Source organism: Eucalyptus grandis, chromosome 1 (assembly GCF_016545825.1).
Source record: "Eucalyptus grandis isolate ANBG69807.140 chromosome 1, ASM1654582v1, whole genome shotgun sequence".
Taxonomy (NCBI): domain Eukaryota; kingdom Viridiplantae; phylum Streptophyta; class Magnoliopsida; order Myrtales; family Myrtaceae; genus Eucalyptus; species Eucalyptus grandis.
The window spans coordinates 36,931,505-36,947,298 of NC_052612.1; the positions used below are offsets into that span (position 1 = coordinate 36,931,505).

General features: G+C 39.5%; 2 protein-coding genes across 2 annotated transcripts; one reads left to right on the forward strand and one right to left on the reverse strand.

Annotated features, from left to right (window-relative positions):
* The first annotated feature begins 1,083 nt into the window (after positions 1-1,083).
* On the forward strand, positions 1,084-7,351 carry LOC104440779 (switch 2). Its single transcript, XM_010053749.3, has 8 exons — positions 1,084-1,621; positions 2,001-2,107; positions 2,591-3,518; positions 4,161-4,408; positions 4,865-4,991; positions 5,065-5,340; positions 5,429-5,696; positions 6,755-7,351. The coding sequence occupies exons 1-8, from the start codon at positions 1,196-1,198 to the stop codon at positions 7,069-7,071; spliced, it is 2,697 nt and encodes an 898-aa protein (XP_010052051.1). The 5' UTR covers positions 1,084-1,195; the 3' UTR covers positions 7,072-7,351.
* Positions 7,352-7,589: 238 nt separating this feature from the next.
* Positions 7,590-12,822, reverse strand: LOC104440794 (RNA polymerase II subunit 5-mediating protein homolog). The gene is made up of 11 exons (XM_010053766.3): positions 12,538-12,822; positions 11,934-11,993; positions 11,438-11,605; positions 10,561-10,627; positions 10,199-10,416; positions 9,990-10,094; positions 9,838-9,871; positions 9,179-9,297; positions 8,464-8,505; positions 8,272-8,349; positions 7,590-8,182 (listed from the first exon to the last, which is right to left on the reverse strand). The coding sequence occupies exons 1-11, from the start codon at positions 12,739-12,741 to the stop codon at positions 8,126-8,128; spliced, it is 1,152 nt and encodes a 383-aa protein (XP_010052068.2). The 5' UTR covers positions 12,742-12,822; the 3' UTR covers positions 7,590-8,125.
* Positions 12,823-15,794: the final 2,972 nt, after the last annotated feature.

The window sequence follows — 15,794 nt, forward strand, 5'->3', positions numbered from 1 at the left end:
AACTTAATTCCTTTTCACAATCAAATTTATTTTTGATTGCCCATTAAACAAAAATGAAATGAATGGCGTAAAAACAATGGATGACTTATTCATATGATCTTAGAAAATGAAAATTTATATATCAAACGAAATGCAATTTTATTTCACGGGCTATTGAGGTATTTTTTCTTTATTAATGCATCTATAGATACTTTTGACTTTATCACTCTTCAAAGAAGGCACGTAAATTATCAAAACTACACATATTAGGTATGGTCTTACTGCGCAATACTATTTAAGTTAAGTAAAAATTACATCATGAAATCAAGGAGACCAAAGTAATTGTAGGACAGTTAAAATGGCTCGAGAAATGATTGAGGTCCTAGCGTGGGTTGAACGGGGACAACATTATGATGGTCATGAATGGGGTCGTGACTAGAATCAATTGAAGCCGAACTCGATCCATTTAGAAAGAGAGGGAGGGTGATGAGGTGAAAAAGGGATTGAAGTGGAAGATGGTTGAGTTTTGAATTTTGATCTTTTTGGAATTGGATTTTGGGAGAGAATAATTTGGTGCTCAATGAAATTCGATTGTTGTGGTGATTCAACTTCTCTTGCGATTCTCTAGCAAGGAATAGGAAAAGAAAAATCCATTTTATTTTGGATTTCGCACTACATTTGTCTTGCAGTTCATGTGACATTTGTCTTAGGACGGTCAGTCTAGAATTCCTACCTAAAATTTATCGTTTGATAAATTTTCAGATTAAAGGAACTTGCTTCGTAAATTAACTAGCCTCCCAATTTTGTCCAGCATTGACAACTAATAGATATTTGAGTGCTTCTCTCGTGTAAGCAGCAATTACTAATTACACGCGTAAATCGATAAATTCATAACTTTTGGTTCTTCCTAATTCCTCATTCCTCATTCTGAAATTAGAGTTAAAAAAAAAAAAAAAAGGGCACGACTGAACGAGCGGCTTTGGAAGTGTGGGCCCGACGGTCCCAAATGGGCCGCAAGGCCCGTAACTTGGGTTGCCAAACCCGAACCGCCATAAAGAACCGACCCACCCGCCCTACCGTTTTGTTTTCCAAATCCCGAGTCTCTCTCCTCTGTCTTGATTTCAGCGGGGTGCGGAAATACAAGCTGAAACCGAATCAATTGAGGGAGTATTCTCTGTGATTCCTGAAACTGCCTGCACTTGTCTCTCTCTCTCGAATGTCGCTGCACGCGTGGAAGGAGACGCTCAAGCCCTGCTCGACCCTCCCTTCCTCGTCCTTCCTCACCACCGCCGACTCAACCTCCCCGTCGAAGCCCTCGCTGTCCCAACAATTCGAGCCCGGAAATCTCAGGAAGCCTCCCAAGTCGTCCCTCTCGCAGCAGCTCCTGCGCCTCCAGGGCTCCTTCCCTTCGGAGGACCGTCCCCCGCATGTACGCGCTAAGGAGGACAGTGACCGCGCTGGATTGAAGGAAGGAGGTGCGGAGGGCGAGGAGGAGGCGGAGGAGGAGGAGGAGGAGGAGGAGGAGGAGGAGGAAGTGAGGGTGCTGTTCGGGAGGCCGAAGTCGGCGAGCTTCCAGTTTGATCACACCGGGCCGTTCGAACCGCTGGTCTTGTCTTCCGAAAGAGAATCTCCCGTCGTTCAGGTGAAGTGTTTGCGTTTGACGTCGTTTGGGGAAAATATAAACGTTCGAGTAATTGTGACTTCTGAAAGGAAAGCGAGGATGATTGAACCGTCGGGCTGGATTGATTTGAGGACTAGTGATTGCTTAAGCATTAAAGAATTTATCTTGTTCTATAGAATTTAGGCAAAATAGCGAAAAATGGTCGATTGGCAGCTCTGTTTACGCGATTCTCCGGCTTGTGAAGTATGCAAGCAGAGCGTACCTATTTACTTGCTTCTTTTTTTCATTTGAAAGGAAGAAATGAAGCAGTTAACGGTTAGGAATTAGCTCCAAACAAACACCCCCACCCCCAACCTAACAAAAGAAAAGAAAGTTGACGTTGACGTGGATGAACTTGCAGGTTCCCTCATCCATCAATTGCAGATTGCTCGAGCATCAAAGGGAGGGCGTCAAGTTTTTGTATGGTTTGTACAAGAACAACCATGGAGGTGTTCTTGGTGATGACATGTAAGTGGCTTCTCTTATCTGTGTTGCTTATTTGGAGAAAATAATTCCTTGCTTCTCATTCTTGGTCGCATTGTGTGAACAAAAGGGGTATATTGAGTTGATAGTCTTTAAAGTGAATTGTTTTGACAGATCCAATTAAGGGTCTCATAGCTCTCCAAGATGATGTGATGGATTGTAGATTGTTTAAATCTTGATAATTCCCACATTGATGGGATGACATACAAATCTCCTGTGTGCACGCTTGCACTAAATCATGCAAACCAGAAGAGCTTTGTTTTTATTTTGAACTCTGAAATAGTTTCTGGTCCTGCCAGATGTCAGCAATTTTGTGAGCTTAGGCATGCCTTTTATAGTAGATTTGTGCTTGTGCGCATGAGCAACTTTCTAAAAAATTTGGCCATAATTTTTTTTTGCCTGCAATACCAACCTAGGCAAGATAGCAAGTTTACATTTATTTTCATGTGCTTTTTTTTTTTGGTGCAGGGGGCTTGGGAAAACCATTCAAACAATTGCATTTTTGGCTGCTATTTTTGGAAAAGATGCAGAATCTGATATTCTTAAGGGTTCAAGGGAAGGTCATTTACAGAAGAAGCGACCTGTTTTAATAATTTGCCCCACCTCTGTAATCCATAATTGGGAAAGTGAGTTTTCTAAGTGGGCAACTTTTGCTATATCCTTTTATCATGGTGCGAACCGTGAACTTATTCTTGAGAAGTTAGATGCTCATGCTATTGAGGTACTAATAACCAGTTTTGACACGTACAGAATTCATGGTAGCATTTTGTCCGATGTTAAATGGGAAGTTGTGATAATTGATGAGGCACATAAGCTCAAAAACGAGAAATCAAAGCTCTATGCATCGTGTTTAGATATCAAGACCCCCCATCGTATTGGTCTAACGGGAACAATAATGCAGAATAAGATCATGGAACTGTTTAATTTATTCGATTTGGTCGCACCGGGATCCTTGGGGACGAGGGAGCATTTTCGGGATTTCTACGATGAACCTCTCAAGCATGGTCAGCGATCCACTGCTCCAGAAAAATTTGTGCAGATTGCTGATAAGCGAAAACAACACCTAGTGGGAGTTCTTCATAAATATATGCTGAGAAGGACGAAAGAGGAGACTATTGGGCATCTTATGATGGGTAAGGAAGATAATGTCGTGTTCTGCGCAATGAGTGAATTACAAAAAAGAGTGTATAGGAGAATGTTACAGTTGCCTGATATCCAGTGCCTTATTAATAAGGACATCCCTTGTAGTTGTGGAAGCCCACTTAGTCAAGTTGAATGTTGCAAGAGGACTGTACCAGATGGGATCATTTGGCCTCACCTTCACAGGGATAACCCTGAGGGTTGTGATTCATGTCCATTTTGCCTTGTCCTGCCTTGCCTTATCAAGCTTCAGCAGGTGAATGAGCTTGCAAATTTTTGTCTATTTCTCAAGTGAATTGGTTTAACCCCCATAATTAATCATATGAGCCATTCAATCCTGTTTGATAGCTGGTTGTGTTTTTCTTGGATGAAAACAAAATGAGGTTTTAAATGGGAATGTAGGATTTGGGTTGATAGTGGATAATCTATGGTCATTCATTGCAACATTGAATATAGATTGGAAGATCCAATTTTGGATATTGACTAGAGGCGTCCTCTTCTATATAAGTTCACCATCTTTGGAAGTATGAATGGATTTTATCTCATAGAACATGCATACACTGGTAGACAATGATTCATGTGTGTTGTAGCCTTTCTTGTTGTCCAAATGTCATATACCCAATAATTGTATGCAGAGTTCAGGGGGGAGAGAGGCCGAGAAAGAGAGTTTCTGCTGGAGAATATTGAATTATGAGCATAGGGATGATGAGAATGAGTCCAATTCTAGAGATCAGCATGGATAATGGAAAAATTGAAATGCACTTAATCTTTTACTTTGTAATTGACTCGCGCTCCAAATTTCTACTGAATGCCAGTCATGGTATTTCTCTTTTTCAGCATGTGATATTCTGTGAGGACTTATGCTAATGGCATGTGTGCAATTTGACTTGCCTTACAGATAAGCAATCACCTGGAATTAATTAAGCCTAATCCTAGGGATGAACCAGATAAGCAAAAAAAAGATGCTGAATTTGCCGCTGCTGTTTTTGGCTCTGATATTGATATGGTGGGTGGGAATACCCAGAATGAGAGCTTCATGGGCCTGAGTGATGTTAAACATTGTGGCAAGATGCGAGCCCTTGAAAAGTTAATGCTCTCCTGGATCTCTCAAGGTGACAAAATTCTTCTGTTCAGTTACTCCGTCAGGTATCTACTAAACCTTCTTTACCAAGAAACCTAATCTGAGTGATTTTTCGATTTGATGTGGCATATATTGCCAAGTTATCTCAATTATGAAGATTGTGTGTGTGTGTGTGTGTGCATGTGTATGCGCATGTGCTTATGTGCGTCGTTGGTAGATCTCCACGTGATCCTCATCATTCCTTTAGTGATAGAGAAGTATACATAATCATCAGGACAATGTATGTTCTGGTAATCTTCAACATCAGTATACCTTGTATCACTGGATAGTTTGTGGCATATTGTGGGGTTGCTCATAAATCCATGAGAAGTAAATCTTTAAGGGACTACTACCATCTGGTCAAAGAATTTTTGTATATGGAGTCAAATTTGGGGATGCCGAATGTTTTGCCATAGTTGTGACTGATTTTTTCTGCCCTTCCATTTAATTATCACCATATATGAAGTTGACTACCATTTCAGGATGTTGGACATACTTGAGAAATTTCTCATACGCAAAGGTTATTGCTTTTCAAGACTGGATGGTTCTACTCCAGCCAACGCACGTCAGACTCTTGTCGATGACTTTAATTCTAGTCCGAGCAAACAGGTCAAGTTTTGCACTGAAAATCATGTTTTAGGATCACTGCACTACAATTGCTGATATGCTCTTATTACTTCAGGTTTTCCTTATATCAACACGAGCTGGTGGGCTTGGGCTGAATCTTGTCAGTGCGAACCGTGTGGTAATATTTGATCCAAACTGGAATCCTGCCCATGATTTGCAGGCCCAGGACAGGTCCTTCCGCTATGGGCAGAAGCGGCATGTTCTGGTCTTCCGTCTTCTTGCAGCTGGCTCTCTCGAAGAAGTTGTTTATTCTCGGCAAGTGTACAAGCAGCAGTTGTCCAACATTGCTGTTTCTGGGAAAATGGAAAAGAGATACTTTGAGGGAGTGCAGGTAGAGTAAATCTGCTTGCTTTGATTTTTCTGACTTATTTATAGGTCATATACTGGCTTTTGATGCTGTTTTGCACCTTGGTTTCCAGGACTGCAAGGAGTTTCAGGGCGAGCTTTTCGGAATCTGCAATTTGTTCCGGGATCTGTCTGATAAACTTTTCACTAGTGAGATTATTGAACCACGTGGGGAACAAAGACTGGAAAGTGAAACACGCCTTGATGCAAAGCACAAGTCAACTGAATGGGGTAACAGTGATGTTCCTCAAGAGGAAGTCAGCTCAACAAAGATCTCTGAAAATAGAAAGCTTTATGATCGACAAAAAGCTATGACTATTAAGCCAACACTTGAAGACTTGGGTAAGTTCATTTTGCAGCTAAATCTCTTGATAATTGAGTTGTCAAATCTTTCATGGATTTGCTTCTTCCCAATTTTAATTGGCAGTTCTTTTCTACTGATGTCTCGTGTAAATTATGACCCCTTTTTTTTATCGGAAAAAGGCACTCTTTTCTCTTCATTGTATTTTCTTATTGTACATTGGCAATTGTCAGGAGAAAGTTTTGACTTATTGGACATATGAAAATGTACTCGTTTGTGGAGTTAAATAGTAGTGCCAAGATGAAGAGCTGCATTATGGGCATTGTTATGCCAGACTAACTTAGGGCATATAATTCTATACAGACCTCTTAGATTGGCAAATATTGTCAAACCTTTACATTTCGAAAGTATGGACAGGCTAACTTAGGGTGGATAATTTAAAACAGACCTCTTGGATTGGCAAATATTGTCAAACCTTGACATTTCGTCAGTATGACCCTGCGTTATCTTCATTTTGTTGGAGAAACCGTAAGGAGAAACCTTGTAATGAATTTTTTGGCATTATTTAAGTTTTGTTCTTTCCTTGTGTTGTGACTTCTAAAAGTTTTTCCTTATACTATATTTTCACAAACCTTTGGTTTGCAGTTATAGCGGATTTGCTGGTGCAACCACTCTCATAGTGCTTGTCCTTCCATAGTTAATTTATGTGAAATAAAGAAGGGAATTATGGAAGTAGGAAGTTTGCATTCCATAGGTCAAGGACAGTTGATCTAATCCTGTGAATAGGTTGTGATATTTGGCCGTCTGACTTTGCGATATTTTTCAATGGTCAACTGAAGTGCCGCATTAATTGCTTGTGACAATGTGCTGAGTTATCTCATACATGTCCGACCCAAAATCACATTTGGAAAGTCGTAGTTGGAAAAGATAATTTTGCAGATTTGTTTTTCAAATTAAAGTCTCTATTCCATGCGTTTGAACTTGTACCTTTGTAAATAGTGTGCATTTTTTTTCCTGTGAAGTGAGCACAGGGAATTAGCATTAGAATTTAGCAGACTTTGGTTGGTCCTTTTGGATTAATGGATGTTGTGATGGTCAGGTATTGTATATGCTCACCGAAATGAGCATATCGTAAATTTTGGTCCGGGAATTGAAATGAATCCAATAAACATGCCCCAGAATGATAAGCAGCTCTCAGTTCATTTTAAGAGTAAAAGAAAGCCTGGTCACGGTAGTGGAGAAACGGAGGCGTCTACAACCAGGAATTCGAAAAGAGTTCAATTTAAGCTTGTTGCAGAGTTCAAGGGTATGAATGAGATCGAGTTCAGCAAGTGGCTAGTATCGGCAACTCCTTTGGAACGGGAAAGGGTGCTTCATGACTTCAAGGGAAGAAAGCGAAAGATTCCAAATGGTTGAAGTATTCCTTAACATTTGTAGCTGTAGAGCAATACTATAAACTGTACGACCAAAGGTCAACACTGTGCATGTTGTACAAAATATAATATCCTTACTCGTCATATCAGTTTGTGCAGATGTAATTGTTTGAGGTGCCAGAAAAAGAAGATGGGAACTCAGTGCTCATCATTCACATCTGTTATTCTACATAGCCATGTTCTCTTCTCACGTTGAAATTGTGTATAGATCTCCAGTCAAATTGATTTGTAATATGTCGATTACCTTGTGAGTTTTCTAGTAAGTTGTTTTGGCCGCTGGTCAGGGTGTAAAGCAATGTGAAACCAAAATACCCAACAAGCATTAGCTCTCCTTGAAAAGGAGGTTATACAGCCGCACCTTCCAGTACGGCTACCTTGTTATGACTTCACTCCGGTCACTAGCCCTGCCTTATTCATAGAATCCTATAGTACTTCCTGCTGACTTCAGCTTCTAAGCTCCTCATTTTACTGCTGACATACTAAAAATGGACTTGGTCCAGCTTGACTTAATCAATCGGTACCAAGTTTGCATTTGTCACAATGTACCATCGGGATGGTAGTCCTTGGAAATGGATAAGAGCAGGCCAGCTACAACACCAGTCGTTATGACACAGGCAAAAGGCTTCCTAACATTCGGTTGTTCCTACTACCATTAATTAATCTCATAAATTGTAACAAGCGCATTATCTTTTCAGGAACATCGGTTGACTCACGCACATTTCCAGTTGTTATGGTCATTATGTGGGGCCTAGGCCCCCTCTTTCTCTCTATCGTTCTGAAAATTCATAGCTGGAACTCAAACTCGAGACACAAGCAGTATGTCCAGCTTCCATGTCAAACTGCATTTCCTCAATGACCTGCCAAAGACTGAGTAGAAACGAAGCACCAGCGGGGCAAAAGTGATGAGTCACTCGATGATTCACTCGTGTGTAGACCAAAACACTGCATGCTCTACATCCTAGAGCACCTTTGTTTGAAACTCTGTCATCCACGAAGCTGCTTGAGGCGCAACAGACTTAAAGAAGCAGCAGCAGCAACTATTTCCTTTGCATTCTGAATCTGGACAGTGGTTTTGATGATTGAGAACCAGGAACCTGCAGAAAATTGGATGTTATTTCATTAGTAAGAGGCAACGCACCTCTCATACTACCATCAGAGCAGCTGCATGGATCTGCAATCCTACCTTTGATGAAGTTGCAGAGGGCTCCCCTGGATTAATTGGAAGATTGGGGGAATGCTCAATGATAGAGCCAGTAAAAGCCTGCAAACAATTTCCATTAGTGGGCACTGGTTCTCATTATATATTGCTACTATTGTTTGTCCGAGGAATTAACTTAGCTCTACAAACAGCAAATGTAGTTACTCAAGGACCCACCCTGAGACTATCAACTTTTGGTTTAGGAGGTTGAATAGGGACCTGAAAAAATCAAAGGGAAAAATCATGCAGGAGAAAGTCAGCTCCCAGTGCTTGACAAGAAAATGAACTTCCTTAGTACATTTACACCTGCAAGGTGCGCAAGCTCAAATAATCTCATTTATTCTTCCAGGAAGCCAAAGTGATATCAATAGTGTTTCCACCAGAGAGCAGGGGTATTGTCCTTTTAGTTATACAACGCAGACTTGTGCATGAATGACATTTTTCAACCATCTCCAGTTCCACATTTATAAAATAGCAATTAGACTCCAGGACAATAGACAAGAAAGAAGTAAATTCTCTACTCTAGCATGTTCAGGTTTCAGATATTGGTGACCCACAAATAAATTCTCCACAATTCATCAAGAGACTCAGTAAGGGAAAATTCAATCATTACATGTTAGAAACCAAAGCAGCAACGTGCTAAAATTGACAGGCTTAATATAGTGCCACAGCCACCCAAAATTTGTAAATAAAATGGGCTTTACCAGTCCAATCAGTAGATTACACACTCATAAAACATACAAGAGGCAGATTCTAACTTGCTTTGAGGAGAGTAATGTAAAACCCAAAGAAAACACGAGTATAGATCCACAAAAATACTTCATAGTTTTCTTTGAATTGCCCCCTATGCCACGCCCAATAAATTTGCAAAATAAACACAATATGTCAGTACCTCATTATTTGATGATCCTGCATGATCATTCTCCTCCAATGCAGGAAGCTTCGGACTCTTGTCTGCAATATTGGGGCCTTTTAGATTCCACAACGGGTCATTCCCATGAGAAGTTTTGTCTGCATAAACATCCAGTTAGATCTACCACAGGATGTATGCCACTTAATAATATAACCAAAATTTCCTAAGAGGATAAGCTTTCAGCAAACATTGTCTACCAAAGTCATCAATGTTCCAAGTCATGAAATGATAGGAGAGATTATCATAAATTTATGTAAGAGTGGCTGACAAATAGCTTGTATCTCTATGAAATTGTTAATTTCATGGAGCAGCTGTACAAAAAGATCTCTTTTTATTTACATTGAAGATGTTTAAAACATACAATGAAAGCATAAGCATCTAGAAGACTGTGAATAGACAAATTGGAACTCAATCTTAGGATGAGAATGCTCTAGTGGAGGACAAATGCTGTGCGCATGAGAACAAATACTCGATGAAAGACTGGCTTTACTTTCATCAGGAAAGTTTGTCACATTATGAGTTTGATGCAACTTTGAAATCTTTATCCTAAAGTTTGTGTCTTCTCATTCTGAAGGACCGATTAGGTATCTTCTCACTCAACCCAATTGAACGCGCAAGATGTAGTACAGAGAACGAACCTTTTTGAGAAGATGCGATTGTGAAATCACTGGGCTGCACATGGAAGTCCAAAAGTCATGATATATGTACTGATAAAATTATTCAAGCCACCAATAATCAAACAACCACAAGAAAGAAGAGGAAAGAACGGTCCATGAAGAGGTCATGTTACATTTAATTTCTCCACTAAAGTTGGTTGTTGTCGCGTTTGTCTCAAGAATTCTTCATTACTTGCTTGTCGTTCAGAGTGGCTTGGAGGCATACACGAATGAGATCCCTACAAAAAAATCAATTTCAAATGGTTGATATGGTATCATGTTGGTGTTTTCTAGTGATTTGCTTCACATCTCCAGTCAAAAGCAGATGATACTGAATTTGTACCTCCAAATCTTTGAGATTTTGATGGAAAGAACTTTGATCCGAGACTACATCAGGATCAACTTCATTTGTCTCTTCTTCAATATTGTCTGCTGCCTCAGCAGCAAGTTCTTCCTTCTCAAGTTCATCCAATTTGGACATAAGGCGATCATATTCTTCATCTTCATTTAGAATTTTCCCCTTGTCTTCCACAGAGATACTAGGAGCATCTTCTTTTTGACCTGAATTAAAATGTAAGAGGGAATGGGGGCATCAAGCCTCTGTTAACAAATGAGAATACTAATACACACAGACTCACAGCAGAGAAAAACTTAGGTTAAGACAACTAGCAAATGCAACACATTACAGATAAGGACATAAGATACCCAATTCAGATGATCCTTCATCAGATTCTTCCCCAGAAAGCTCTTCCCTTATCTCCACGAGACCCTCCTGGTGTATAAGTGGAATGTGGATGCTTAGAAAAATATGTCAAGATGAAAATATGCCCGAAAAATTCACTGAAGCTGTAAAGAGAGTTGTGTCTTTCAGCATTAAGGCTTTGTTTGGGAGAATAAGTAGAATTGGGGGCAACAAAAATGGGTGTGGAAAGTTGGGGATGATTTCAAACTTTGGTGAGAAGTAAAATGGAGAGAACTTTTACGTTTGTAGCAGTTTCTTCTCCTAAATTCTTTTCCTAGCTCTCCCAAACAGAGGATAAAGAGGATGCACAGCAGGTATGCCTTATCTAGTCAATAATAGGTTTGCTCATAAGATCAATGTTCCAGTGGAGTTGTTTTGCCAGATCAATCTACAGCACGACACTTCAAGAAGGTTAAGACACATTATAGGCTGCTGTAGGAATCATTGTCTACTATCTACCTCATTCAGCTGTCCACAAGCTCTTGTTTTCTCACGTGAGATTCATTTATCTTGGTCAAATTCAGGAATCACACACATGATCATCAGAAATTTAGATAAAATCGCTGTCTACCAGTTACAGGTCTAACAATGGTCAAAGGAGCACAGACAAGCTATCATCCTGAAAGAACCTAAAAAAGATCCATGAATTACCAACACAAGACAACAAACATGAAAGCTTTCTAACATCAGAAAATCTAAGAGAACTAATCATTCAATGACCCCAAATTGATATCAATACCAATATCAGATACCACAGAGACTTCTGTTCTCCAAGTATAAAGCCTCATTACCTCGCATAACAAATCCTGAGACAACAAAACATGATACGATGAAACTTACAGCTGCTTCAGAAGCTGTCTTGTCAAAAAAGGAGGCCTCAGTTTTCAGATCCTCAATGATTGACTTAAGAGAATCCACATGGGTTTCTAAAGCTTTCCCTCTTCTTTTCAAAATTTCCACCGTTTGTTTGGATGTCCTCTCGGCATAGTAACCTTCTCCCAACAGAACCTGAAATGGTTAGAATAATATCAGATTTCCATAAGTGTTTCATCTGCAACAACTAATTCTGCTAGTTTTCCAAAAAAAGATATCCTAAATAAATTCAAGACGCGCTAGTATCAAAAAGGATGTTGCATGCTGGGCGGCATACTGAATTTGTAGCCTTTACAAGGGTCAAATACTAATTACTCCACCGCAAACAACAACACATTTTCCATACAAGGCTCAGATAGAGCCTGCATTTTCATTTTCTCCAACAAGAAAGGTGCTTTTTCTCATGCCTAAAGTTCTCTCCACATCACAAAATAAGGCCACTTGAGAGAGAGAGAGAGATTACTGTGAATTCATTGGTGTGGATCAAACGGCCAGGGAAAAATGCAGCTTTCCCAAAAGGAACCTACACAAAAAGCACACAGATTAATAGCGCAGTCCAAGCAAGAAATGGGAAGAGCGTAGCAACCGATAATTCAGAATCAGAATAGGTCCAGTCCCAGAGACAAATCAATAGGAAATGCTATTTGCTTGGAAAGAATAATAATTCACTTCTAGAAAAGAGTTTCATGGGAATTGTCTTGATCGTCGGATATCATTGAGAAATAGGAATCCGTGTTATCGAACATTGCATCTATATACTCTCATCCAAAGGTGGATACTTCTACGCACATCGACATGGACGTTCTTTCCCCCCAAGCATTTGCACAACCGAGCACAAAAGTACACACTACGCTCCGCAGTCAACAAATGCAAACGGAATACAAGCTCCTGGCAACCCTCGAAACTGAATGTAAACAGCATAAAAAAGAAAAAAACGGAAAGATTAGGGCTAAGAATCCCTCAATCGACCAAATTCCGGCAAAAAAAAATCACGACGAGTACATAATTTGGCTGACGAAGATAGACAAAGCACGAGGCGGAGGCGATTATCAAAGGAGCGAACGTGCCATGACGTCGTGGTGAAGCTCCTCGGGGAGCTTCTGGACGAGGTTGACGAGGGCGGCGTTGTCGGCGGCGAAGCCCCTGACGCGGTCGAGCTCCCGGCGCTTCTCGGCGATCGCGTCCTGCACGCGCCCCGCCGCCTTCTGAGCCTCGTCCGCCGGGAACATCGACGCCAGCGGCGTCACCGTGCCGTTCGCTCCCTCTTCCATCTCTTCTTCTTCGATGGATGAATCGGCTTCAAGGCGGAGCTGGGAGTGACGAAGCTGGCAGGGAATTTGGAGGGGAGAAGGGTTTAAGGAGCTATTTTCATTGTTTTGACTCTTTTTTTTTTTTTTCAATCTTTTTTACTTTTGACATTTATTAGTACTCCGCTAAAAATATAATTATAAAAACGATTCTTCAATTTTAAGTTGATATGCAACATCACTCTCGAATTTTTAATTTATTAAATATAATCTCTCAACATTTCGTAAATATTTAGTCTAATCCCTAAATTTTATGCAATTCTAAACTAAGTGACCTAAACATGTGCTCACTAAATAATATGAAAGCAATGATAAAGTATAGATGATGACGTGAGAGATAATGTGGCAAATGACATGACATTAATGAAATGATAAGCATGATGACATGGCATGGTAATAGGATGGGAATTTATGCATCTAATCATATGTGCCATGCACATGACATTTTTGGATTTATTTATTAAAATTCGAAATTCATAAATAATGAAAATTAATTACCTCGGTGAAAGATTATCCAATTTGAATTAATAAATAATCTAAGTCAAATCCAAATTTAATTTGGAAACCTATCTTAAACCTGTTAACATTATAGAACACGCATTGTTATCTCAAAATCCATCCTAATATAAAATGCAATATTTTTGTATTTTTTAGATAAGAAAACAAAGAAAAAACATGCACTCAGTCAAAGGAGATAAGCCCAAAGTTGCAACAAAAATCCACTGAACTTTTTTTTTTTTTTTTTTGGGGGGGGTTCCAGTCGCTGAACTTGTTAGAAGGCAAATAAAATTGATAACCTCTATTCTTAGAGGTCTTAAAGATTGAATTATCGATTTTCCGCACAATCCATAATCCTAGGTCTTAGAGATTGAGTTATTGATTATATGCACGTTGCTAATTACACAAATCTCTTAATTAGGGATATGCTTCTCACTCTAATAGCTAACAATATCATTCTAATTAAATAATGGAATATTCAAATTGAATCGTCATCATATAATTACCCAAATTGGAAATTCAAAGGGGTGACGCTCTGCCAAGGTAGGATTGTCCAAATCGAGAATCTTTCGGACCGGACAGACCGGCAGATGTGGTCTAGTTCCCAAAGGGATTAGTCCAATTCTTAGTTCCATAAAAATGGAATCGGTCGTTGTCAGTCCAATTTGGAATTCCAGAGGGGAATTAGACTAATGGACGGACCAAATCCTTTTTAAAAAAAAAAAAATATATATATATATATATATTTTTAATTTCTTAAAAATAACAATAAACCTTTAAAATAGTAACAGCTTTAACATTTTTTTTTTTTTTTTTTTATTTTTTTCTAAGTAATCAGTTCCATGGACCGGACTGGACTGGCCGGTTCCCAATTCTAGGACCGTTCGGTCTAGTCCCCATTAAAAGCAAGAACTGCAGCTGCTGCTTCTGCGAAGGAAAAACTCTCAGATGCAGCTACGTTTGGTGGTCCAATGGAGTAATGAACTTCTCAGAAGTTCTCTGCTTTGTACGTTTTGATAATATAGAGGAAACTTCCATGGCGACTCCAATTTTCAGCCTCTTTAACAAAAAACCGGGTTCTTGAAACCTAGTTCCTGTTAGTTTGGGTCGTGTCTGAGCTGGGCATATCATATGCCTTTGTTCTTAGTACCGTCCTATATTCTTGGCTGGAAAACCCGCATTATTTTTTGTTGACCGAAGGGCCAAGATTCAGAACACGTCCGCTCATATCATATTTGTCGATGTGGCTTCAACTGTGACAGCTAGTAGACTTGCGAGCATTGATGTTTTGCTAAATGAAAGTGGGATTACCTGGTAGAGGCTGTAAGACAGCAACAAACATATGGAAACAAAGAAAGAAACCAGAATTGCCTCACACCAATTTTTTTTTGGTAGTTGGACTATTACGAATGGAATTATAGAGATCATCATGATTCTTGCTGCATAGCTTGTCCAGATGTCGATGCTCACCCCAGATCCTGCGGCGGTCACCGTTATTTGAGATATAAAGTGAGGTGCATCTAAATAGACAACCTATAGCAAAGGTCATTTTCAAATTGTTGCAGTCAAAAGTTCTGTTGCAATAGCTAGAACTAAAGAGTAAAGCAATTAAGATATTCGGATGGGGGAAAGATTGTTGCTTCAGATGTGACATACTAATATGAAAATCGTGCCATTGCTTCACTTGAAACATTCAAAGATGATCTTTTGAGGAGCCTACTTTATTTGCATATTCATCTGGGAAGTATCACTTGGTTCGGTAAGCATGCAGAATTGGGCAAGATAGGAACTGATGCAGAGCTTTAACCGTCATATCTTTTATTCAGTGGCATCCAAAACCATACGTATGACCATGGCACATTCAAATAGAGTTCAGAAGGTACCAGCTAAGCTGAATTTCTTCGTATCCTTTCGATCCGCGATGGTAGAGCTCTCAATATGGTGCATTCAAATATTGCAATTGTAGAAAGTGCAGAAAAATCTACAAGACTTTTCTTGAGTATGTTTCCAACTTTGCCATACTTAGAACGACAAGGTTCCAAAGATACAATCCGACTCACTTCAACAATTTCTGAAATATGGAAGTGGAAGATTCATGCTAGAGAGAGTGATGGGATGATTTTAATTAACACACAAGCCCAGATTAAATCTCCTATAATCTTAGTTAGTCTTACATATTTATGCCGAAAGGATGATGCTACGGTCCTCGACTATTGCGAGGTTGTAATGGCCGAATCATCATAATCCATCTCAAACTATCATTCAATCAAATTAAGCTGCACTGTGAATTTTAAAAGCAAACTCAAACCAAATGATTGATGTTGTAATGGAAGTTCTGATTACTACGAAAATTACTTGGTTTGTACAGCGTACTTCAAACTCATTTATGTGTTGGAGATGAACAACTATCCAAATTACACATCCTAGAATTGATATGCTTGTAGAACTCAATCTTGATGATCGGAATTTCGATTTGCAATCAGTGTAGTCTTTATTTTATGCATTTAACTCCACATTGC

Excerpts from the sequence above, each read along its gene's own strand:
- LOC104440779 (XM_010053749.3), top strand. The coding sequence starts at position 1,196 with ATGTCGCTGCACGCGTGGAAGGAGACGCTCAAGCCCTGCTCGACCCTC. Across the intron at positions 1,622-2,000 it reads GAGAATCTCCCGTCGTTCAG|GTTCCCTCATCCATCAATTG; the intron begins GTGAAGTGTTTG and ends ATGAACTTGCAG. Across the intron at positions 5,341-5,428 it reads GATACTTTGAGGGAGTGCAG|GACTGCAAGGAGTTTCAGGG; the intron begins GTAGAGTAAATC and ends CTTGGTTTCCAG.
- LOC104440794 (XM_010053766.3), bottom strand. The coding sequence starts at position 12,741 with ATGGAAGAGGGAGCGAACGGCACGGTGACGCCGCTGGCGTCGATGTTC. Across the intron at positions 10,628-11,437 it reads AGACAGCTTCTGAAGCAGCT|GAGGGTCTCGTGGAGATAAG; the intron begins GTAAGTTTCATC and ends CTTATACACCAG. Across the intron at positions 8,350-8,463 it reads CAAAAGTTGATAGTCTCAGG|GCTTTTACTGGCTCTATCAT; the intron begins GTGGGTCCTTGA and ends AATTGTTTGCAG.